The sequence below is a fragment of the Phoenix dactylifera genome, unplaced genomic scaffold (assembly GCF_009389715.1).
Source record: "Phoenix dactylifera cultivar Barhee BC4 unplaced genomic scaffold, palm_55x_up_171113_PBpolish2nd_filt_p 000026F, whole genome shotgun sequence".
NCBI classification, from domain to species: domain Eukaryota; kingdom Viridiplantae; phylum Streptophyta; class Magnoliopsida; order Arecales; family Arecaceae; genus Phoenix; species Phoenix dactylifera.
In genome coordinates this window covers 1,410,923-1,435,115 of record NW_024067667.1, presented here as the reverse complement: position 1 = coordinate 1,435,115, position 24,193 = coordinate 1,410,923, and the positions used below count along the sequence as shown (strand labels likewise).

At 39.4% G+C, this 24,193-nt stretch overlaps 1 protein-coding gene and 1 long non-coding RNA gene across 4 annotated transcripts; one reads left to right on the top strand and one right to left on the bottom strand.

Annotated features, from left to right (window-relative positions):
- The first annotated feature begins 13,636 nt into the window (after window positions 1-13,636).
- LOC103720365 lies at window positions 13,637-20,636 on the top strand. Its single transcript, XM_008810031.4, has 2 exons — window positions 13,637-16,200; window positions 19,946-20,636. The coding sequence occupies exons 1-2, from the start codon at window positions 14,092-14,094 to the stop codon at window positions 20,369-20,371; spliced, it is 2,535 nt and encodes an 844-aa protein (XP_008808253.2). The 5' UTR covers window positions 13,637-14,091; the 3' UTR covers window positions 20,372-20,636.
- A 781-nt stretch (window positions 20,637-21,417) lies between these two features.
- On the bottom strand, window positions 21,418-23,675 carry LOC120104566. 3 transcript variants are annotated; one of them, XR_005506952.1, is made up of 3 exons: window positions 23,437-23,675; window positions 22,433-22,532; window positions 21,418-21,547 (listed from the first exon to the last, which is right to left on the bottom strand). It is a non-coding gene; the product is annotated as an uncharacterized LOC120104566 (long non-coding RNA). The 3 variants fall into 3 exon arrangements; XR_005506953.1 differs by having other exon boundaries at window positions 21,513-21,547; window positions 22,421-22,532; XR_005506954.1 differs by lacking the exon at window positions 21,418-21,547 and having other exon boundaries at window positions 22,381-22,532; window positions 23,437-23,674.
- Window positions 23,676-24,193: the final 518 nt, after the last annotated feature.

Sequence of the window (24,193 nt, the reverse complement as noted above, 5' to 3'; positions counted from 1 at the left end):
TCTTAATTCTAAAAGTATTGAATCTCTTACTAATTATTTTAGGAAATGCAGAAACTCTTCTTATTTAATGTTTGCCAAGCCCTATTTAGGAAACACACAAATTATTTAGGGATGTAGAATTTTTAGAGAATATTTGAATCTATCGATTTAGAGTCCCCCACATCGGAAGCTGTTAGAAATATCACCGGATGCTAGACTCTTCTTAATTATTTTAGGAAAATAAAGTTATGAGGAAAAATTATTTGAAGTTGTGCATTTAGAAATTTCTTAGAGAAAAAAAGTATTTCAAAATCTTGATCCTTAATTATTTTAGGATTAATATAAATATTATTTATTATTTTTGAAAATGCAGAACCCTTCTTAATATTTTTTTTTATCGAGCCCTACTGATATGTGAAAAAAATCCTAAAAAAATAACCAAGTAGATGTCATGGCAATCAAAATGATTGAAAGGGTTAAAGTGTCGGTCAGTATCATGGAATGGTCATTAATTATTAAATACATTCCACTTATAATTTATTTTTTTATTCTACTTTTCCACAAATTATTCATTATAGTATTGTATAAATTTATATTTATATTTTCAATATCTCCCAGCGCACCCTTGTGGGTATCATTCTTCTTATTCAGCACGTTATTAGTAGTAAATAACGACAATGCATTCATTGTGATTTCCCTTTAATAATTAATCATTAGTCATCTTGGCATTACCTAGAGTTGTAACTTAAATGGACTAATAGCTGTAATTGTCGAAATAATGATTTGGTTCATGACAGCGGCCGCCCATAGAAAGGTCGTTTTATCTACCACCTGCTTGCCTCTTTGTTCAAATATGAAATGAAGCTTCACTACAATATCCATCAAAGCTATCCAATTCCAATAGTAGTTTCATTTATTATAATTCTTTTCCAGCTCAATATCTCGTTAATGTGTTTTTTGACGAAAATCTCATTAATGTTCATCACAACACCCAGTGTCCCATCTCCTATGTGAGATTTGGCCCAAAATGGGCCGTTTGGGCTGAAGCCGGCAGGCCCAATTGGCTTTAGCCTATGGCCTGGGAGAAACCGAAGCAGAGGATTGTGATCGTGTTCCTTTGCTCTGGCTTCTTCGAGCGATACAGGAACAGAGGCGCCACGGCCATTCTGCGGTAGCCGCACGGCCACTTAAGTTGCCGCCAATCATGCTCAACCGTCGCGGTAATCGCTGTGCTGAGCTATTCAAAACCCACTATAAAAGTCCCTCTTCTCCTGTGTTGGAGCACCACCGAGCCTCCTCTTCCTATCCTCCCTCCTCCTTTGTCTTTGGTGGCCAGCGTTCCACCGGGCCAAGTGCCACCACTTGAAGACCTCTCTCCTCCTCTTGAGATCTCATTTTTCAGTCATCCTATTTCTTGGACCAAGAACGGCCGCCCTCCTTCCGTCGAAAACCATCAATGCCATGAGATCCACCGTTGCCGTCGTTTGCTGCTGGAAGAACCCTCTGTTTTGGGCCATGTTCATCCGTTCTGGGCCCTGCTCAAGTTTGGGCTTAGTTCATTCATTTTGGGCCCTATTGGGTCGTGCCCATTATGGGCCGAGTTCGGGCCCTCGTTACCCTGTTGGGCCGTGCCCTTTGTGGGCCAAAAATATGGACCTATTCATCCGTTGTGGCCTCGTTCATCCATTGTCGGCCCGTTCGTCCATTGTGGCCCGTTCATCCATTGTTACGGACCCGTTCATCCATTGCGCACCTGTTCACCCATTGTGGGCCCGTTCCCCTGTTACGGACCCGTTCATCCATTGCACGCTTGTTCATCCATTGTGGGTTTGTTCATCCATTCTGGGCTTGTTCATCTATTTTGGGTTGCGTAGGGCGGCGATAAGTAACCCTGGCATAAACCTTATGTTTAAGTAATTTTTAGCATAGAAAAATTATATTTGACATGATGGATCTTGTTTTTCTTAAAATGTAGGATCAAGTATGTGATTATAATGATCCTTATTTTTGGCCAAATAGCATCTTTACTGAATTATTGTTGTAAATGATTTACATATGATTTATGAAAAGTTGTATGAAATGATATATGTGGCATGATTAGAATACTTAAGTAAAAATTGCATATTTGGCATAATTATGCATGTTAAACTTTTGTGATGCCATTTAGCATTTTCAACCTACTTATTAAGGTATGATTTATAAAAAATTATGAAATATTTTAAGAGCTCTTAGAAAACTATGACCGCCTCTAGAAATAGAGGCCAATCAACACTCTAGAGCTAGCATCCAATGAAAATGACCCTCTACCAATAAGTTAAAGTTGGTAATGAATATGAATTATGAATCGTGTCGATTATGAAGATAGCTCTGTCAAGGAATTATGGTGACCATAGTAGCACGTAAGTCTGTGAGCAAGGTTTTAAACCGTGATATGGCTAAATGGCAGAAAAAGAAAAATAAGTTATGCATTATTTGTACAATGAACTTGAAGCAATGTTTGTGGAAATTAAATGATTTATGCATGCATGATTTGTTTTATAACATGTTTTTAATATATGTGCTATGAAATGCTTACTTTGGATTAACTATTATTTTTTTTGAATAACGTATTGACATTAAAAAACTCATGCTTGATTCGATAAGGTAGTGCATAGTTACTTAATGAGTCACAAAGCTCATTTATCTTTATATGTTTTTTCTCAGATAAGTAAGGTTGCTAGGTGCGGGGAAGAGTAAACGAATGGAGGTTAAAAGAATAAAGCTTGAAGCATAGTTACAAGCTATCATAGATGTAGCTATGACTATTAAGTTTGAGTTGTAATCTTGAATACTCAAATATTTGATATACATGCTTTGTACCCACTTCTTTTTGGTTAGCAAATGAAATTGATCAAATTCTATCTTACTACATGAAAGAATATTGTTATCATGGGCTTCGTGTTATTGTGGGCAATACTCTACAATAGCACAGCCGCGTCATGGGCCAGATTTGGGGTGCGACAAATAATGTCCGGATCCAGGTTGTGACAAATATGGTATCAGAGCTTAGGTTCAAGATCATTGGAGATTGTAACAAAATTGAAATCAGAGCATAGATTTAAAACCAATAGGGATTGTGATAAAAGTATACGAGAGTTTAGGTTTAAGATCACTAAGGGATTATGATAGAACTAGAGGTATTAGGTCCTAAGTTTTACGATCCATAGGATTCGTTGAAAAGTTTGAGAGATGGATAAAAATAGACAAATTTTTTTTTTATGCTATCTAAATTTTTAGATGTTGAAATCAGATTGCAACCTAATTTCCCATAACTAAAGTGTGAATAAACTATTTTTGGAGATTTCTCGATGGAGCAATTTGTATTTCAGGTTATGATTAAATTAGATTTTAACTAATATTAAGTGGAGTACTCATTGTAATCATTTGTTTATTAATATATAAGTGATTTTTGAAGTTTAACTTGATATTGGGTACTGTGGATATTATTTTAGTTTGAAGTTAATTATTTTGATAGCAAGTTAGGGTTCATTCATAAGTTGTTTAAGGCTTGGACAAGGAAAGATATATAATATTCATTGAAATATGCTTCGAGCTTGAAATTTGTATGACAATAATGCATGAAACTGTTATATAAAAGAAAAATATATTTAAGGATGATATTTAAGAGTTTTTTCTGTCTCACTTGGAATTTTAAATTTTAGATCTTTTCAAATTACAATGCAGATTGGTATTTTGATTGGAGTCATTTAGTAAATTTTGAGAATATTGGTGGTTTAAAGTATTTTATAGCTAGTCAACAATATTAACTCTATGATCTGAAAATGTTTTAATGGTTTTTTTCTTGTTATGGTGAATTTTGTTGAAAAAAAAAAACAAAGGAATAATATTTTGATTCTTGACTGATATGGAGATCATTGTGTTATTAGTAGGTTCTTCTATCCACTATATAAAAATAAAAATCTGCATCTCAAGTTTAGGATTAATGCAATGTTGGTTCCTACATTAGCTGATCTTGGATTTGGAATATTTTAGTATAGATCTTTTCGATCTTAAATTTATAGTTTATGCTTTTGAAAGAATTCAAGAATAATTATCAATTTTGAAGAATATTTTATGCTCAAATGATCTACTATGGATAAAGTAGATGATGGCAGACTACTACAGGGAGAAGAGAGAAAGAGGAAGAAGAAGAAAAGAAGGAGGAAGAAGAGGTTATAGAGATGCGGAAAGAGAGAAGAGGAGGAGCAGGAAGAAGAAGAAGCAGCAAAAAGGAGGCTAGAATTTTTTTATTCGATCATTCAATTCTCCTAATTCATGAGCAGGGTGACCCTTATATAGGCCTTACATCATGAATTGACCAAGTTAAACAATTAACAACTAACTAAATATGGACCCTTCAATTAATTGACTAAGTTAATGAATTGATTATATACAAAATTAAACCTTATTAATATTAGACCATTAAACCAATTGATCACACCCAAAATTAGATCTTTATAATTAGGCCTTATATTGATCAATTGATCCAATCATTTGACTCAACAACTAACCCAATTGACTTGATCAATAATAAAAGTAATTAATTGACTCCATCATCTGAATGAGGGGCTCTGATATCCCCATCAACTCCTCCTAGGTAGAAAAACTCGACCCTATCGAGTGTAGGTCTGGCCGGAAAAATTTCTGCATGCACGATGAAGGTGGAGCCGTTGGGACCAAAGTTGGCGAAGAAGGTGAACGCATACATGAAACCAATGTGGTTGTTGTACGGTGTGAGCTTGGTGGGTCTGCGGGCTTGAGAAGGTTGTGGGCTTGGGGGACGGCTTGGGCCTGGGGAGGGATTAGGGCGCGTGGGCTTGGATTTGTGGAAAGGCTTTGAAGTGGTGGGCGGGCCTGTTGAGGCCCGCGGGTAAAAGAGGGGTGGGTTAGAGTAGTTGGGCCCAAAGGGCCTACGACCTGATGGGCCCGAGGGCTCTGGTGGTCCGTGGGTCAGAAAGAGGGGGAAAGGAGGGGTTTGATGGGGTGATCGGGATGGTGGTCCACCGGGGTGATCGGGATGGAGGAGGGGGCAATTGTTTGGGATGGTGTTGTCAGCTAGGTGGCAGCGACGCAGGCGGTGGCGGGAGAACGAGGCCGAGCGGTGTGGGAGGTGGAGGAGGCATGATGGGGTGGCGGCGGTGCAAGGCGGGGTGGCGGTGGTGCGAGACAGGGCGGCGGCGGCGGAGGATAGTGGAAACGGCAGCATCGGAGGAGGCGGTGGACGAGGGAGCCGCTCGAAGGAGGCAGCGCTTGGAGTCGGTCGCGGAGCGGTGGTGATGTGGCTCGGCAATGGAAGCGGCACGGTGAGGCAGCGGTTGCGGCCTGGTGTGATGCGGCGGCGACGGGCTGCAAAGGGCGACGATGGTTGGGTGGTTGCGGCACAATGACGACGGTGGAGCGGCGCGACGTACTGCTAGCGGCGATTGGCGATGGCAGGATGACGGCGGGGGGCGCTGCGTTGCGGAGGCGAGCGGGGGTGAGGGTGGCCGCGGGTGTAATGGCGGGTGGGACGAACTGAGGAAGGGGCTTGAAGAGGCTGCATGGGCTATTGAAGAAGGGAGGGTTGTGTTGTGTGGGCCGGATGAGAGGAGACAGCATCGGGAGATGTGAGAGAGGGGAAGGAACCAGGTGTGTGGTGAATCAACGAGGAGGGTTTTTTCCTATTCTTTGTGTGAGAGCCGAGAGAGAGATCTGGTGACTGGGCATAACTCAGAGGGCGGTGAAGATCTGGTGTCTGGCATAACAGCACGAACTGTAGGGCCACAAGATCGAGGAGCTTTGGCGACGGAGGCAAAGCTCCTGCTCTGATACCAAGCTGATGGCAGACCACTGCAGAGAGAAGAGAGAAAGAGAAAGAAGAAGGGAAGGAGAAGGAAGAAGAGGTTATAGAGATGCAGGAAGAAGAGAAGAGGAGGAGAAAGAAGAAGAACAAGTAGCAGAAAGGAGGCTAGGTTTTTTTATTTGATCATTTAATTCTCCTAATTCGTGAGTGGGGTGGCCCTTATATAGGCCTTATATCATGAATTGACTAAGTCAAACAATTAACAACTAACCAAACTCGGACCTTTCAATTAATTGACTATGTCAATTAATTGGTTACACACCAAATTAAAACTTACTAACATTAGACCATTAAACCAATTGATCATACTGAAAATTGGACCTTTATAATTAGTTTTACATTGATCAATTGATCCAATCACTTGACTCAACAACTAACCCAATTGACTCGACTAATAACAAAAGCAACTAACCAAATTGACTCGACCAATAATAAAAACAACTAATTGATCCCATCATCTGAATGAGGGCCTCTGATGTCCCCATCAGTGGAGTATATGATCTTGTGATAGATCAACATTAGTTGATGTTTTGACAAAAAAAAAATCATGTTGCAAATTATGGATGTGATTCAGAATTGGGGGAATCGGAACAATTTAGTTGTTTTGAGAACAAAAAAAAAAAGCTGAAAAAAGGGGAGACTATTACTAAAAGGATGAAATAATTGATAAATCTATGTTGTCTTGAGTAGATCCTCTAAGTTAATATAGATTAGTCTCTCTGTTTCAGATCATGTATGTTTGCACTATTGCAAATAAAAATATTTTTCTTATTGGTGAAATTGATCTTAGAGTTTATATCTTGGTAGAATTTCTTGTAAATCTTTGAACCAGATTATTATATTTTTGTGAGTTAAATATATATACATTATAAAACAAGGCTATGAGTTGATCATGGATTTTGTATCACCATAGGTAAAATGCTAGTGGGATTTCATAAAAGGCCAAAATAAGTTTAAAAGAAAAGATTCGAGATGGTTAAATATGCTAATGAGTAAGTTAATTTGGAATTTTTCAATAGACATACAATTAATATTCTTAAAAGAGAGATCAATATCAAATTGTATAAAGGAATTGTTAAGAAAATCTAGAGTTGGCTTAGTTCAAATTGGATCTAGAATATGATTACTTGATCATACAATGATACAAATATGGCAATTATGAGGGTTAATCATGATCTAGTGTATTTGGAAAGTAAGGATAAAATTTTGCTTGGATGTTATTAACAAAATGATGATGATCTTGGGTCATTAAGAAATTTTGGAGAATATTGATCAGAGTTATGCAGCGAAAGTATGGTGGACTGAGTGATTTTGAACGGGTCAAAAAACATCGACTATGTTTTTTTGCAATATGTTATGATGGAAGACTAGAATTTTTTTAATAAAGAAGGCTTTTGTTAATAAGGAAAGGTGAATATTGTTAATTCACAGGTTAATCATGATTATTATCTCTCCAATAAACTTTTCTATTTTTGATATGCTAAAGAAAATTTTGAGCATTTTATGACTAGGGTGAGTTGATCATTGATTAAATATGATCAAAATTTTTAAGAAACCAAATAAGTCATGTGTTACTTGTTCCCTCTTTATGATCTATAAATTTAATCTGAGTTTAAAGCCTTATGACATATTGAATCATGGTACCAACACTTTTGCCTTCTCAGACTTGCTATTGTGATTTGATGCCTATCATTTTTGAGATAGACCATTGCTGTCTAATGACCATCATACATGTTCATTTTGCGAATCACATTTCTAGCGATATAATTATTTAACTCTAAGATTGATCATTATCTTTTGAGGGAACATCACCCTACCATAATAAGTGCATCGAATTAATTTTTATTTCAAGTTCTACCCCAAATACAATTAATCGATCTTGTTGTGAATCGATCTTGATTCTATCAAGAGTGAACCTGCATTAAGATAATGAGTTCAATCTTAGATTTAAGTTAGTCACTTATCTAGTGATAATCTTGCTAGTTTATATGAAACTTTTGATCCAAAATTATCTATCACACTGATTTTGATCGAGGAGAATGAGATTTTGGATTTATGTTGCTCAATGGGTAGAACATCTCTAAATTTAGAAAGCCTAGATTTTTTAAATTTTGAGGACAAAGTTTTCTTAAGGGGGAGAATGTGAGATCCAACTCAAAATGGGCCGTTTGATCTGAAGTCGGCAGGCCTGACCGGCTTTAGCCCATGGTTAGGGAGAAATTGAAGCAGAGGATCGCGATTGCGTTTCGCGGCAACCCCATGACCGCTTGAGCGGCCGCCAATCATGCCTAACCGCTGCAGTAATCGCGGTGCTGAGCCATTCAAAACCCACTATAAAATTCTTTCTTCCCCTACGTTGGACGACCATTGAGCCTCCTCTCCCTCTCCTCCCTCCTCCTTCATCTCCGGTGGCCGGCGTGCCACCCGACCAAGCGCCACCGCTTGAAGACCTCTCTTTCCCTCTTAATCTCTCATTTTTTAGTCGCCTTGTTTCTTGGACCAAGCACTGCTGCCCTCCTTCCGTCGGAAGCCATCAACTTCGTGCCGCCGTTTATTGGTGAGTCCCCGACCTTGCTGTGCTTCCTCCTTGGCTGAGGGACCTGCCACCTTGAGTACCTAGGGGCCCTTCCTTTCCTTTTTCTACTCGTTCATGGCCGAGCCATAGCGGCACCGTGCCGCAGGCCGTGCCACCACTCTGTAGGCCGCGCCATCGTAAGCCACCAGTCGGGCCCACCACCAGGCCATCGACCACTCCCGACCTTCTCTTCTTTCTTCCTTCTTGTTTTCTCAACGGAATGAAGAACCCCTTATTTTGGGCCTTGTTGGGCCGTGTTTATCCATTTTGGGCCTTGTTCAAATTTGGGCCTAGTTCATTCATTTTTGGCCCTGTTGGGTCGTGCCCATTGTGGGTCGAGTTTGGGCCCTAGTCACCCTTTTGGTCCGTGTCTATTGTGAGCCGAGTTTGGGCCTTGGTCACCTTGTTGGGCCATGCCCTTTGTGGGCCAAAAATGTGGGCCCATTTGTCCATTGTGGGATTGTTCATCAGTTGTGGCCCTGTTCACCCATTGCAGGCCCATTTATCCGTTGTGGACCCATTTATCCATTGTGGGCCTGTTCATCCATTGGGGGCCCTTTCATTTGTTTGGGCTACTTAGGGCTTTTTCATTTGCACTTAGATTTCTAATTAGTAAATAGAAAGTAATTTATACTTTTTAACTGGTTTTAGATAAGTGTTGTGGATTTGCCCAGCTGAACCTAGGGATTTTTAGGCGAACAGAGGTAAGTAATTCTGGCACAAACCTTATTTGTTTTAGAAATTATTGAGTAGTTCTACCAACGGGTTAAAGTTGGTAATGAATATGAATTATAAATCTTGCCGATTACGAAGACGACCCTGTCACGGGATTATACTAATCATAGCAGCACGTAAGTCTTGTCAGCAAGGTTTTAAACTGTGATATGACTAAATGGCAGAAAAAGAAAAATGAGTTGTACATTATTTGCGAAATGAACTTAAAGCAATGTTTGTGGAAATTAAATGATTTATGCATGCATGATTTGCTTTATAACATGTTTTTAATATAAGTACTATGAAATGCTTCCTTTGGATTGACTCTTATTTTCTTTAAATGATGCATTGACATAAAAAAACTCATGCTTGATCTGGTAAGGTGGTGCATGGTTACTTACTAAGCCGCAAAACTCATTTATCTCTGTATGTTTTTTTTTCAGATAAGTAAGGTTGCTAGGAGCGGGGAAGAGTATATGAATGGAAGTTAAAAGAATAAAGCTTGAAGCATAGTTACAAGCTATTATAGATGTAGCTATGACTATTAAGTTTGGGTTGTAATTTTGAATACTCAAATATTTGATATAGATGCGCTGTATCTGCTTCTTTTTGATTAGCAAATGACACTGATTAAATTTTATCTTGCTACATGAAAAAAATTGTTATCATGGGCTTCGTATTATTATGGGCAATACCCTATAGTAGTACGGTTGTGTCACGGGCCGAATCTGGGGTGCGACAAATCATATCCGGATCTGGGTTGCGACATCCTAAGTCCACCCTTACCTGATGAATGCATCCAAATGGTGTGGGTTGAGAACATGGACGTTGCTGAGGAGGGGCACAGTTGGAAGAATGCTATTGGCCCAACTCAACATGGCCTAACCCAAATCAGTTATAGGATCAAGATTTTGGATCCGATAAATTGTGTTCAAATTCTGCTAACTAGAATAATTGTCTCATGTTGGCTTTTATAAGTGGAATACTGTTTCCCTACTTCCTTGTCTGTACTGTTAAATGCTGAATTCTGTAGTTGTAGTTATATAAGAACTTAACCGAGGCAATATGCCTCCCTTTAATAATAATAGAAAAAAAAAATCTTGCTGATCTTAGACTAAGCTAAAACTAATCTTATATTTAAGTGTTAGATTTTTTTGTTTTAAGAACAGATTTTGTAGAAATTTATAAAGCCCATAGCAGCCTATAAGTACTCTGTCTCTCATGTAACGTTTGGTGTGTTGGCGCTTTTTTTTTTTTTTTGCTAAAGCGGATGTATCATACATCGCGGGTACGAATACATCTAAAAAAGTCAAAAGATAACAAGTTCCGGAGTGCTCCGGGTATGTCCTCCTCCTCCGGCTAAAGGGTCTATCCAAAATGGTTAGCCACATAAGAGGCTACCTAGTCTGCTTTTCCGTTGGCCTTTTGGTACACATGCTTAGCTTGAATGGTCATCCCCCAATACACCATAGTCCGAATATCCCTGAGCAGCGAGTGGCTATCGCCCACACCACCGACACTCTACTGGATCTGTGTGTTGGTTTAGATGTAGCACTTTGCTTGTTTTGGAAACTAAAACTGATTGGTGGTTGAATGAGATTAAAAAAATCTGACTTGAAGCCCTAATCTTGCTCTCAAGCAAGCTTAATTTGCTAATAAGTTCCACTTTGTTGACCGGTGGCTATCGCCCACACCACCGACACTCTACTGGATCTGTGTGTTGGTTTAGATGTAGCACTTTGCTTGTTTTGGAAACTAAAACTGATTGGTGGTTGAATGAGATTAAAAAAATCTGACTTGAAGCCCTAATCTTGCTCTCAAGCAAGCTTAATTTGCTAATAAGTTCCACTTTGTTGACCGGTTTAATGAGAACTTGATTTGGATATATAGTTTGATATTTTGTAAACACTTCAAGTTTGTATATAATAATTTTTGTTGCACTTTTGCTATATAATAGGCTAAAGTTGAGCCTTAACTCAACCTTAGTTCCAACAAGGGCTTGACAAGCCTAATTTTTACATCACTTATGGCCTTTTCAGCCATTTGATTTGGTCCCTTGGTTTGCACCTATGTGTCCCTATCTGAAACCCATTGTGAAACTGAATTTTACACCCCAAGTGGGTGAACATACTCCACCTTTGGTTAGTTGAGCATAAACCTTTCTTGTGAAATATGAGGCTAGACTTCTTGATAATCAGACTGGTCTAATTTCGGCTTTTTTTACACCCACCTACATATTACAATTGTTTTGAAAATAATTTTAAGCCATATGCTTGGTTTATCAAAATAAGCTTCACAAGATTTTAGAGAGAGAAGCTCAGGTATTGCCTCAAGTGGTAGTAGGCCTTGATATATTCATTTATCAATATCTAGTGCAGGATATTGGGAAATACTCAATCCCTATAATAATTTGTAATTCTACATGAAACAAAGAAATTGGTCAAGGAACCTATATAAAGAACAACAGTCAATCATCCACCTGGGGAAGGGGTAGGGTTTCGATTCTAGTTGGAATCAATTCCTCAGGAATTGGCTAGATGTAGGGGGGAAAAGGTAGCCTCTTCTAATCTCAAATCTCAAATATATATATATATATATATATAGAGAGAGAGAGAGAGAGAGAGAGAGAGAGAGAGAGAGAGAGAGAGAGAGAGAGAGAGAGCTAATCATTCACCTTAAAATTCGATCATATCGACCATCAGTTTTTTATCATACTGTCAAGCAATATAGAGTCAGCTTCCACCAACACTGTCAAAACGTTAGAAGCTTGCATGGATCTGAAAAAGATTTAAAATAGGTTTGATTGGGTCATCTCCAACTACATGTAAAGACCACTCATACATTTTGGCATTTTCCAAAATGTGCTGCATATTAAGCTATTTGGACTATTCTAGCTACCCTAATCCATGATCAGTAGATACAAGATTGTTATACAAATCACAACACACATACAGATCATATAAATTTTGCGTGTGCTTCTGCCAAATAATCTAAAACTACATTTCTTCTCTGTTATGTTAAATTATGACCTTCTCGCAATTGGCCTACCCTCGAACGGTTTTACCAATAGTATCTCATAGCTTGTAGGACAAGATTAACATGATTTATCACCTTGGACTATTTCTTCTATAATGTTGGCTACAATATTCTTGACTCTATCCAAACCAGCATATCGAACACGATGCGTGGTACAAGACCTAAGCTCCTCCAAGTATGAAACATCTTCACCAATAATGAAGACATGGTGAATCTCGTTGACCCAGTCGGAGTCCACAGACATGTTTCTTCTCACCTTCCCCGTTCCCTTGGATAACAGCTTGCTTGGAATTATATCTTTGTCTGAGTTTCTTGTCAAACTTTTGTTCCTGTGCAGAAGAAATTGATAGGCACTCTTCCTTGGTGGTCCACTTCAAGCCTGCGATTTGTCGCTTGTCTTAACCAGCCAGATACAATCCTGTCAATCACTTGGCATACATCCATTGCTAATTTGCTATGAGAAGCAGCACACTGTGCCCAAAAAATCAAACCAATCTCTATGGATACTGCAATCTCTTGGTTTCGGTCCAGGATAAAATTGTTGGACACTATTTACTAAGCTATCAACAAGCAGGTCTGCAACTACCCAAATCAGACCCAACTTTGAGTTGATGAGATATTGATCCAAATTCTAGTATAACCGGTTGCAACCATTTGAACCATCACCATATCTAGCAAGAACAATAAATAAAATTGTTAAACTCAGTCTTTGATCCATGTACTATAGGCATGGAATAATTAAATATGAGCTAGTTGAACATCATCACACTCAGAAGAAAGAATGGTTGCATGACAAACTCAAAGACTTCATAGATGGCAGGCCATCAGACAACTGAATGCACTATTAGAATCAGGTCTTAAGCAAACAAAAGGCCAGCATCAATGCTCAAATTAATTGTTGGACCAGTCTCTGAACCACCTTGAAAAAGAATACTCCTTGGGCATAATTCGGAGAATCAGTGCCAACCTGCTCTAGGGTCCAGCAGAAAACTTGACGTGGAATTATTGACGTCCAATGTCTTCATGATTGAGATTTTTGAGTGCTGAGATAAGCAAACAATAATAAATAAATGAATAATAAAAGTGAAGAATAGTCAACTAATCACCTAAAATCCAAAAAACTGCCATAGAACCAAGCAATCTTAATTCACTGGACCCTTGATTTCTGTTTGCCTGGAGATATTAGTCATTTAGACAGGAGGTATGTCTGTTTGGAATTCTTGTGGAGCCATTGGAGATTGTCTCGATCCGTTAGAAGATGCGCATCCAAAGAAAAACACCACCAGAATTATATAAAATGATAAAGAATAGAAAACAAAAGTAATTAGGGATGGTGGAGAGAACGAGGGAGAGAGATCTTTTGATGCATGAAACATCATAGTAGTAGAGGTTAATAATGGTAAAAGAAAATCAGAACAGTAAGAAAAAAATCCATAATAAACAGTACACAACTGAAAACAATGTTAGCCGGAGAAGGAAACTCATCCAATTCAGAAATGACAGAAACAAAGAGATATTTCAGTCTTCCTATCTTCTATCACAAGTCTAGACTTTGGACATCCCTAAGCATCATCCAGACACTCCATTTAGCCAATTCTACCTGGCAAACCCCCACCTTTGAAAGCAATTCTCCAATGAACAAAGCATAGTCCTAGTGTTGCGACCATCGGAAGAACTGATCTTTGAAATTTTCCAACCAAATTTCAACTAAACTCCGCCTCCACCAGTCTCTTACCTTCTTCCACCCCAAGAAATCACCATCAATTCATCAACATCTATGCTGCTGAACTGCCATAAATTGATCAATAAGATCCACATGCACCCAGTTCTCAACTTTTTTCGTGCGTATCATTTAGATGATCCAACTGGACTTTGACGATTTATTTGTTATCAGGAAGTTCCAGCAATGAAGTGTAAGAGACAACAATCCAGGGAAGGCGATGCAAGCATCCGACTGGAGATCGTTGAGGATCCAAATGGAGGCAACGGCAAACTGGTCGACTACGTGGGCTCGACCCTTTTCGAACCTCAGACATACACGGATCCTGTGAGAGTACCAAGTGATATCAACTCATCAGGACGAAATGGGAACAAGGCAAACACAGACAGCACATTTCAGGCGCCCGAAAAGAAGCTGACCCTCTTCGCCCTTCGCCTCGCAATCCTGGAAAAAGCTGCAAGTGGCCTTGGAACACTAGCATTCATCTGGGCCACAGTAGTTCTTCTTGGTGGGTTCGCCGTGCTGCTAGAGGACAAAGATTTCTGGTTTGTAACCATAATTCTTCTCATTGAAGGCACCAGAATCTTCAGCCGGAGCCATGAGCTCGAGTGGCAGCACCAGGCAACATGGACCCTTGCAGCGGCCGGACGTCACAGCCTCCAAGCATTCAAATCCAGCTCCCGCTTTCTCTTCCAGGCTATAAAAGCAATCTTCCATCCATTCTCCATCATCCAACCACACGGTGACAGCAGCCGGAGGCCTAAAGAGAGCAACCAAACCATGAGAGAAACCCAAAAACAAGTTCTTCTAAGAATGACACGACGAACATGGTATGCACCCAATGTTCCCCTTCTCCCTCATCCTGGCTGGGTCTTTCTATCGAAAAACATCAGCAGGATCCTTATATCGCTTCAGCTCTTATCGGCTACTGCCTGTGTTGTGCTTTCCTTGATGCGGCTCATTGAGCAGGATTATGGTGAGGTAGGCCACGAAAAAGACAAAAGAAACAGGAAGCCAGCACTGAACATATTCTATGGGCTGGCTCTGGCCGAAGCCCTGATGTTCCTCATGGAGAAGACCTACTGGCACTGCAAGGTCTCATATGGCAAGTTACTGAAGCATGTAAGCCGGGAGTGTGAACTGGGACCGTCTGGGATCATATCGATCAAACGGTTCTTCTATGATGCATACTCTAAATGCATCAGCGGGAGCATCTTTGATGGCCTAAAGATGGATCTGGTGACTTTTGCCAAGGAGCTCGTGGACTCCGATTATCAGGATGAGCAACTCATCGGGGTGCAAATGCTGCAGAAGTTTGTAACAAGCAACCACTTCGCCTCCGAGACTCTGCGCAAGCTTGGCACCTCAACTTGGGTGATCGAGAGACTGATCGAGATGCTGAACTGGAAGAATCCAGCGGAAGAAGAGATCAGGCGATGTGCGGCGGAGATTGTGTCGAAGCTTGCCGGGAAGAAGCAAAATGCACTAAGAGTTGCTGGAATTCCAGGAGCAATGGAGTCGATATCATCCTTGCTGCATACCGCCCGGAGCTATCATGCCAAGCCCCATGAAATCGATCAGAGATCCATTATTTCTGACCAAACAAACTATGACTCTTTAGCTTTTAATCTACTGGGTCTGTTGATTCTGAAAAAACTTGCTCATGATCATGATAATTGTGGGAAGATCGGGAATGCCAGAGGCCTCCTGCCGAAGATCATAGACTTCACAAATGCTAGCCAGAGCTTGCTGCGAAACGACCAAGCACCGGAGTCCCAGATCAAAGCAGTGAAGAGGTCTCTCCAAGTGGTCAAGATGTTGGTGAGCACGACCGGAAACACCGGGAAAATGTTCCGGCAGGAAATCTCAGAGATTGTCTTCACAGTGAGCAACATCAGGGAGATCCTGCAGTATGGAGAGAACCACATGGTGCTGCAGAAGCTGGGGATTGAGATTTTAACGAGCCTGGCAATGGATGAAACTGCAAGGGAGACGATTGGGAGCACAGGTGGAATTATTAAGCTGCTGCTATTTATCTTCTTCAGACCAGGATTTACAGAAAATGAGCACTCAGTGAGCGATGAAGCAGGGGAGGCGCTGGCAATGCTGGCACTGGAAAACAAGAGGAACTGCGAGCGGATCCTGAAGGAGCAGAGGATTTTGGAGCGGCTCATTGGCGCACTAAATAATCCAGTGCTCCAAATAAATGCTTCAAGAATCCTTCGAAACTTGTGTGCATACTCTGGAATTGAATGTGCTGACAGCCTCAGGGGAGTCACTGCTGCCATACCTACTGTAAGCTGCTATTTGTCTTAATTTGATACTTCTATTATTATCCATTATCCTACTTTTCTTATTTAAACTGCTTAACTTAGACTAAACATCAGAGTTCAAGTACACTATCTTGCCAAAAGAATTGATTTTAGAAAATATAGAGATGATGGATAACATGCATTCCAAAATAATTTGTTAAACTCAAAATTCTTTTTAAAATCCTAGGGCACAAAAGAAAACAATGGGGTAGGAAAAATAAGATAAACACAAAAACTGAGATGTAAGAGGCCATTCTTCCATTAGTTATAGTCTTCCTTCCTAGGTTTCCAACTTGTATATTTTGTGGATACATTTTCTTTCCGTGCAAGTAATAGGAAAATAGAGTATCGAAGAACAGAAATATCATGCTTATTGCTAACTGTATAACTCTTTCTTTTGAATTAGTTCTGTTTTGGAATTGTGGAAGAGACTCAATTAATTCGACTCACCAAAAATCAAGCATTATTCATCTCACAACTCTTTTTCAGAAACTAAAATCCATGAGCATCCCCTGATGTGCTTTCACTGCTGCTGCTGTTGATGCAATGAATGTGTTTCTGAATTTCTTTCAACCGGTTCCAGTAAAAACTTTGTAATTCTTAAGAACTTTAAACTTTAGTCTAATAAGTTGCAGCCTTAGGTTCTTAGAACTCTTTGAATTTCCCATGGCTCACATCTTAAACCTATATTTTAAATGTTTCCAACTATACGTAAAGCTCACTTCATATGTGAGCATGAGTTACAAACATATTCATCCTCAAATCATTTCTTCTAGAATTCTTTCTATGGAAATCATTTTACAGAAATCACATCTTAGGACATTCATCTAGGATAATGTATTTCATTCATGCTGAACAATTCCATGTTGTACTTTCATTAGTAGCCTTTGCATCATAAACAGAGCTGCAGAGGACCCATTCTGTGCCATGCCAAATTTTCCTCGACTCTCTAGATTCTCCATGTTCATTCATTCATTCATAGAACTCCTTTCATTGTCCATTACTCTTACATTTTTATTCAATAAATGATTCTATCATTACTTATAAACAATCCTTCTTTTCGTTATATCAGATTATTTCATGAATGCCTATTTCCTAATGTCCTTTAATTGCATTATCATATCATATCTTTATTTGAAATACAAGGCACCCCTTTAAATGTAAGCAAGGTCTACAATACCAATAGCATCGTACTATATCGGTATGGTACTAAGTTTCGGTTATGTATATGACCTGAACTGGTCTGTACCAATCCAAATTGAGTGGAACTGCACTGTACTACCAGTACCAATCTGTAACACTCAGTTTCAGACAGTATCAAGGCTGGGAGTGAGAAGAAAGTATTAGGACCATCTCTTGTTATGGGGTGTGTACCATATTGTGTCGACCATATTGTACTGTACTCGTGTCATACCAGTTTTACAGACTTTGAATGCAAGTATTGAATATTACTAAACTCTTAAATCTCAAAGTATCCGTGCATCCTTATGTATAATCACACTAACAAACTTACTGTTTCGACATAAATTCCAATATATTCCACTTATTTATGTTTATAATACTACACATTAAATCTTCAATAAAATATTCAATGATTCTAAAATCAGTGATGTGACATCCAAATCGAAGATCCATGGCACCGATTATAATCTATATCTTTAAACATGACAACAAACCAAAATATCATATCTTTTTAAGATTCCAATGTACACATCAAGAGGGTACAAAAATCAATGTATTAATTACATTAGTATGATAAATTCCATGAGAGAACATATAAATTGAAAATACACTTATTGATCATGATGCACACATCTTAAAATACTGATAGATCTGAATTTAATAGGTTTTGAAGATTAGATCATAGAAAACATAGTATCATACTATAAAATCTTCATTTTTGGAATATAAGATCTTCGTTTCTAGTTACTTTTTATGGATAGATCATATTCAATAGTCTCGGTCTTCAAATGGATGGTCCATCGTTGGTTATAAATTGTCAAGCATTTACAAAAAGAAAACTAATGCTTGATATGGATGTATCCATGTATATATGTATGTGCCATGCTGATCATAGGCTAGCATTTTACATACCATGTACAACTGTGCCAATCATGTGCCCAGCTATGTGGAATTTTGTGGCAGTTGAAATTGGTTTGTACTAGGCCTTACTGATCCATGCTGAAGCATGCCAAACAAACATACAACGACATAGACCAACACAAATGCTACAATGGTACATAACACAATACCATGTTTATAGGGGATAAATACTGCAATGGTGCCACCTTAAGATAGAGGCCAGCATGGTATAGTACCTCAATTCATGAATGATATAATGAGAGCATTTGACCTAAAATATTCTTCCCCTATAAAATTCTTTTAAATCAAAAGTCATGCCTTTGATCATCATCTATGTTAAACTGCCTAATATCTTAAATAATATTTGCGTCAACTAGAGAGAAAATGCATGTACAATCTGTAAGCTAAACTATATCATAGATTCTATTATTGAGAATTCAAATAGTCAATATTGACTAGACTTCTTCAAACTTAAAGAAGCTGCAATTAAACTAAATTGAACTGGAATCTTTCTAAACTATGAATCAATTACCCAAAAAAACTATGAATCAACATGCCACTAGAATTGTTTGTTAAAACAGGGAAAGAAAATGAAATCTCTGTCAATTATTGCTTGCTTACAAAGTTACAATATTATGTACAGGGTGTATATATAGGCCTAAATGTAATAGAATTTGAGTATGATAACAACTCTATAACAGACTTTGCCTATGATAACAACTCTATTAATATTACAAGTTAGTTACATTAACATTGTTCATTGTCAATCCATTAGATGCATTGTTAGGACTTCCAAATGAGTCTTTCCTCTCTTTTTTTCCTTGGAAATTTAGATATCAAATATCATTATCGATAGTGTTGATTTTCATTTTGCATGTGCTATTGTTGATCTTTCCAAGGAAGCAATTTGGTCCATATACTCCAAAGCATATTCTCTCTCTACATACACAAAAAAAAACCAAGTATTAAAATGTGCAAATACATGTTTAGGAATAAAAGATTACGGATTTATCAATAATCAAAAGGAGTCCTGCAGAATAAAGTTAGGAAGGAGATAACATCAGTTAAACATAAGAGTGGGAGTTTGGTACACATGATTTGTCTAATATTTACTTTAATGCACCGTTAGGATATTTTTTAAACAAAGATTTACTAAAACGACTGATGGCAGTTACATGATTGTTATTTGTTTAAATTTTGTCTTTTTTCCATATAAACTTAGGTAGTTTTTTAAAATCATTTGGTAGAATAAACTTAGTCGAAACCTGTTTGTGGACTGCTTTTGCTTCAGTTATATATTATAGAGGTTTCTGAAGAACTAGCATATAAAGACAAGCAGTGCTATTTTGGTCACAAATAGTAAAAGAAAGGAAAAACTTAAACAAAATATCTAATATTGTCACATAACATGAAAATTAACACAACAAATTTTCTTCCTGATTTATAGACACGCTAAAAGGTAGTGATTGTTATTGAGAATAAGTACTGTTATTTCAGAAGGATTTAGGGTAGAGGGCTTGAAACATGAAATAGCTTTCGGAACTTAATCTACAAAAATATGAAATTTATGAGCACTCCATCTCCTTTCCCACTAAGAGAAATGCAGAATTCTAATACATAATTCAACCTTATTGCTTCTTCTACAGGTGTTGAAAGCTATTATGGTTGAGAAAGAGAAACTACTAGAGGTATCAATTGGGCTTGCCACACAGATCTGCAAATTCATGGGTCCTACAGAATATGCTGAGGAACTTGAACGAGCCGGCATTAAAGAGACTGACCTTGTGGAGAAGCTGGTACAGATACTAAAAGAATACAGTTACCCAGAAATTAAGGTTCCGAGAATAAGAAGGTTTGTTATTGAACAAGCAATTTGGATGATAAAATCTCACAGAAATTATATACAGTTATTCAAGAATTTGGAAATGGATAAGCTACTGGAGAGTGTAGCAGAAACCACATCAGAGCTCGAGTGCTTTCATGTTTTTTCTGGTAGTGTTGGACTAAGCAAGCACCGTAGATCTCTCTCCTCCGTTGTAGACACAGCAATTGAGTGGATGACCAATGGTTAAAGTCAGCAGGCAAACAACTGTTATGCTAGCCAAATCATATGTACAATTACAAAACAGAAGCATTATTGCTATGCCGATTTTATGTATAATTACAAATAGGAAAATCATTTCTAGTCCAATAATATGTATAATTACACATTTGAAACATCAAAGATCATCCAATTTAAGCAGAGATATAGAAATTCTCACAAGTTGTTCCAATTGAGTAAGTTTATGTACATCATGGTAAATTGGTAATAATATGAGAGAATGCCTAATTCCATAATTGTCTTCTGTTTTCTATATAATACAAGAGTTTCCTTTTGTTTCACTAGTAGTTACTTATTAGTGCTCATCAATATCTTTCTTTGCAAGATGTATAATATCTTTCTTGGAGGCAGGCGCTCTCATGTTTCAACCCCACATTATTTTGATAGTTGTGGGGCATTGAGTACTTGCCGCCTCTATGAGTTGCAAGTGCATGGGGCTGGAGATGGCGTGGTTCAGGGAGATCAGAGCAGCTAGCATCTAAACAAGCCCCCTAAAAGAGAAAGGACCCAATATACTACTCCAAGAGCTCATGAACATATATAAGGATATTCATAGACATCAAATCCGATGGGGGGAGGGGGAAGTAGATATCGGTCAAGAAGGTTGTTCGCAATTTTTATCTTAGAAAAAGGTTCCAAAGCTCCATTTAAGATCTGTCTTGCGTCATTTTCTCGATTCTTAACGTTCGAAAATGGATCTAGTTATGGATCATTTAGTAATGCCAAGATTAAGTGTTTTCACCAAGAAAGAAAAATGTAGATGTAACAGAAAGATGGGATGTGTACACAAGTACATGCATAGCAAAACCACACTACAAGATTAAAGTCTCAGAGGGTAGATAGCACCTCCATATATGTCACGCCCCGAATCCAGCACCCGGGTCCGGTACGCGACCGGCCGCATGAGCCCTAGAGCAGTGCCCTAAAGATCATGCAAGGCCTATGATTAACAAAAATTCTAATAAATCCACAATTAATCTAGTAATTCAAATAGAGCAGTCCGACATGTCCAAAATAAACAAATTAGTTCATTTACAAGCTCTTCAAATGTTCATCGACATCAAAGAAGGATAAACAACTAACTAACTAATGACTCTGGTGCTCGCACTCTGCGCCCATCCCATCCAAAACTATGCATCCTGCAACTCTGGTAAAGAAAAAGAAGAAAAGGGGGTGAGCTTTACAGCCCAGTAAGAATCCCTACACATCCATACCAACACAATAATAATATGAATTTGAAAGCCACGACAAATCGATGCACATTTCATGAAATCATAAACCGGCTATCAAAAGGCTCGAATAATCAATATAAGTATGTACGTCAAATATCAATGAAAGTCCAACTACGCAAGAATGATATAGCATACGATAGCTCATAAATCTTCATTAATGTTTTCAATGCCTTTTTCTTTCCATTCTATATTAACTTGATTCGGATCAATTATCTTTCCGACTTTGGGCCAAATCCCGGTCACGTTTCCAGCCCGTGACAGGGCAAACCAATAGTGTCACACTTAGAGCCTGTGACGGGCAAACCAACATTGTCACACTTAGAGTCTGTGACGGGCAAACCAACATTGTCACACTTAGAGCCTGTGACGGGCAAACCAACATTGTCACACTTAGAGCCTGTGACGGGCAAACCAATAGTGTCACACTTAGAGCCTGTGACGGGCAAACCCATAATAACGAGACGGCCCAAAGTCAATGTTCATCTAATCAATTTCACATCCACACATCAATCCCTTTTATTTACTTTATTTCCGGCCTAGACTAACCATGGTCACGTTTCCGGCCCGTGACAGGGCAATCACTATAACATGGTTAGTCCATACCACCACATCCATAAATTCAATTATGCAGGTATAAGTTATACACATACAAGCATCCATCACACTACCAACCACAAGCCAACACGATCAAAATATAATTAAATATAAAACTATTTTGCTTTGTCTGGATCATAGCATATCAAACATATATAGTGCAAAAATATGTATATCATGTAGGATTGGCGTACAAGGATTCTTACAGAAATTGTAGACAGACTCAAACACAGATCTGGATTACAACCTACGAGCTGGGGTGCTAAGTCCCCTGATCAAAACCTCGTGGCACCGCTGACTCTTCCCCTACAACATCAATTATAAATCACAAACTAAATTATTTAATATTAAAATATTCTGAACTATAATTCTCATCTGTTATGGGGTCCATCATCAGGTCCCCAAACATCTCAATCCTCCCAGATCTAGGGCAGTCGGGATAGCCCGACTCCCATCTTGTACCACCGGCCTACGTCGTCGCCAGCCGTGGCCGCTGCCACGCCGGCGATGATGGCCGGTCCCGATAAAGAGACCAACAGAATGGATGATTCCTCTCTCTTCATGGTTGGGAATACATCTCCCCTTCCCCATTTCTTGGCCCAAGGGCAGCAGCCGCCACCTGCCCAATCCTCGGCCACCATTGGTCGAACCATCACCGGCCACCCCTACTGCAGTCACCGGCGATGGTGGCCGGCCAAGAGAAAGAGAGAAGAAGAAGTCTCTTCCTCTTCTTCTTCTTTTCCTTCTCCTCTTATTATTATTATTATTATATTCTTATTTTCTCTCCTCCTCCTCCTTCTTCTTCTTCTTCCTCTTTCCAACCAACACTGTCCCCTCCCCCTTCCTCCATTTCTTCCACGGAAAGGCCACTGACAGTGGCTCGGCCCCCACCCGACGGCACCCAACCGCCGTCGCTGCCGCCGGTGGCCAACCGACGAGGGGAAGAGGAGGAGAGGATGGGATCCCGAGGAAGAAGACCTCGGATCCACCCTCCCTCATCACATACACAGCCTAGAAAACTCTCTCCGACCCTCACATAGACCCGACCGACCCCCAATACCATGGATCCCGACCAACCGGTGGCCGGCGGCGGCGGCAAGATCCGAAAAAGAGAAGCCAAAACAGGGTATCCCTATTTCGGACTCTTCTCCGGCGATCTCACCGGCCCTAAACCTAGTAAATGGAGTGCAAGGGAAGGTGCTGCACTTACCTCAGCCCGACGAGGTGCTCCGGTGATCTTTCCGGCGAGGAATCGGAGAGGAAACTCGGATTTTCCCCGCACGGGTCCAAAGTTTTTCTCCCGGTTTGTGGGGAAGGGAGGAGAGGCTTTCCGGCTTCCTCCACGGCCGACTGGTTCTCGGCTCCGGCGCTCGGTTTCCTCCGGCGATCGGCCTCTCCAACGATCCCCTCCAACGCCGCCGCCCCCCCCCCCTCTCTCCCATTCTCCTCTCTTCATCCACGATCGTGCCTAGGGCACGATCGTATTTTATAGATGGGCCCGGCTTCTTCGGGCCGGCCCATCAAACCATTTTTTTTTCATGGGTATTACATACTCTCCCCCCTAAAAAAATTTCGTCCTCGAAATTAACTTACTTGAAGCCTCAAACTTTAAAAATATGCATCCATCATATCATCCCTGAGATCTTAAATAGTCTCCCTCTCGGAGTAACTACTCACAAGATTTTGACATACAAAAATCACAGCATCTTACAACTTGATCCTTTCTTTTTTTTTTTTACCACACGTAGTAAGTTCTTTTGATCTCCTTCGAAAGAATTCCAAACGCCCAACCTTGGATTAAAATGCCATAATTATATCCCAAAGAAATTAATTTTCCTTGATTCTACATAGAGATCATAATTGTCTTAACAGAAATAGGAGAAATCTTTAGTATCAAATGCTCTTAATATTCTATAATCATTTTTCTTTTCTTTCTCCCACATCATTCCAACAAATAAGAGATCCAT

Bases quoted from the DNA above. Each gene is read 5' to 3' on its own strand.
- LOC103720365 (XM_008810031.4), top strand. From the start codon at position 14,092: ATGAAGTGTAAGAGACAACAATCCAGGGAAGGCGATGCAAGCATCCGA. The intron at 16,201-19,945 runs GTAAGCTGCTAT...CTTCTTCTACAG, and splicing joins TCACTGCTGCCATACCTACT to GTGTTGAAAGCTATTATGGT.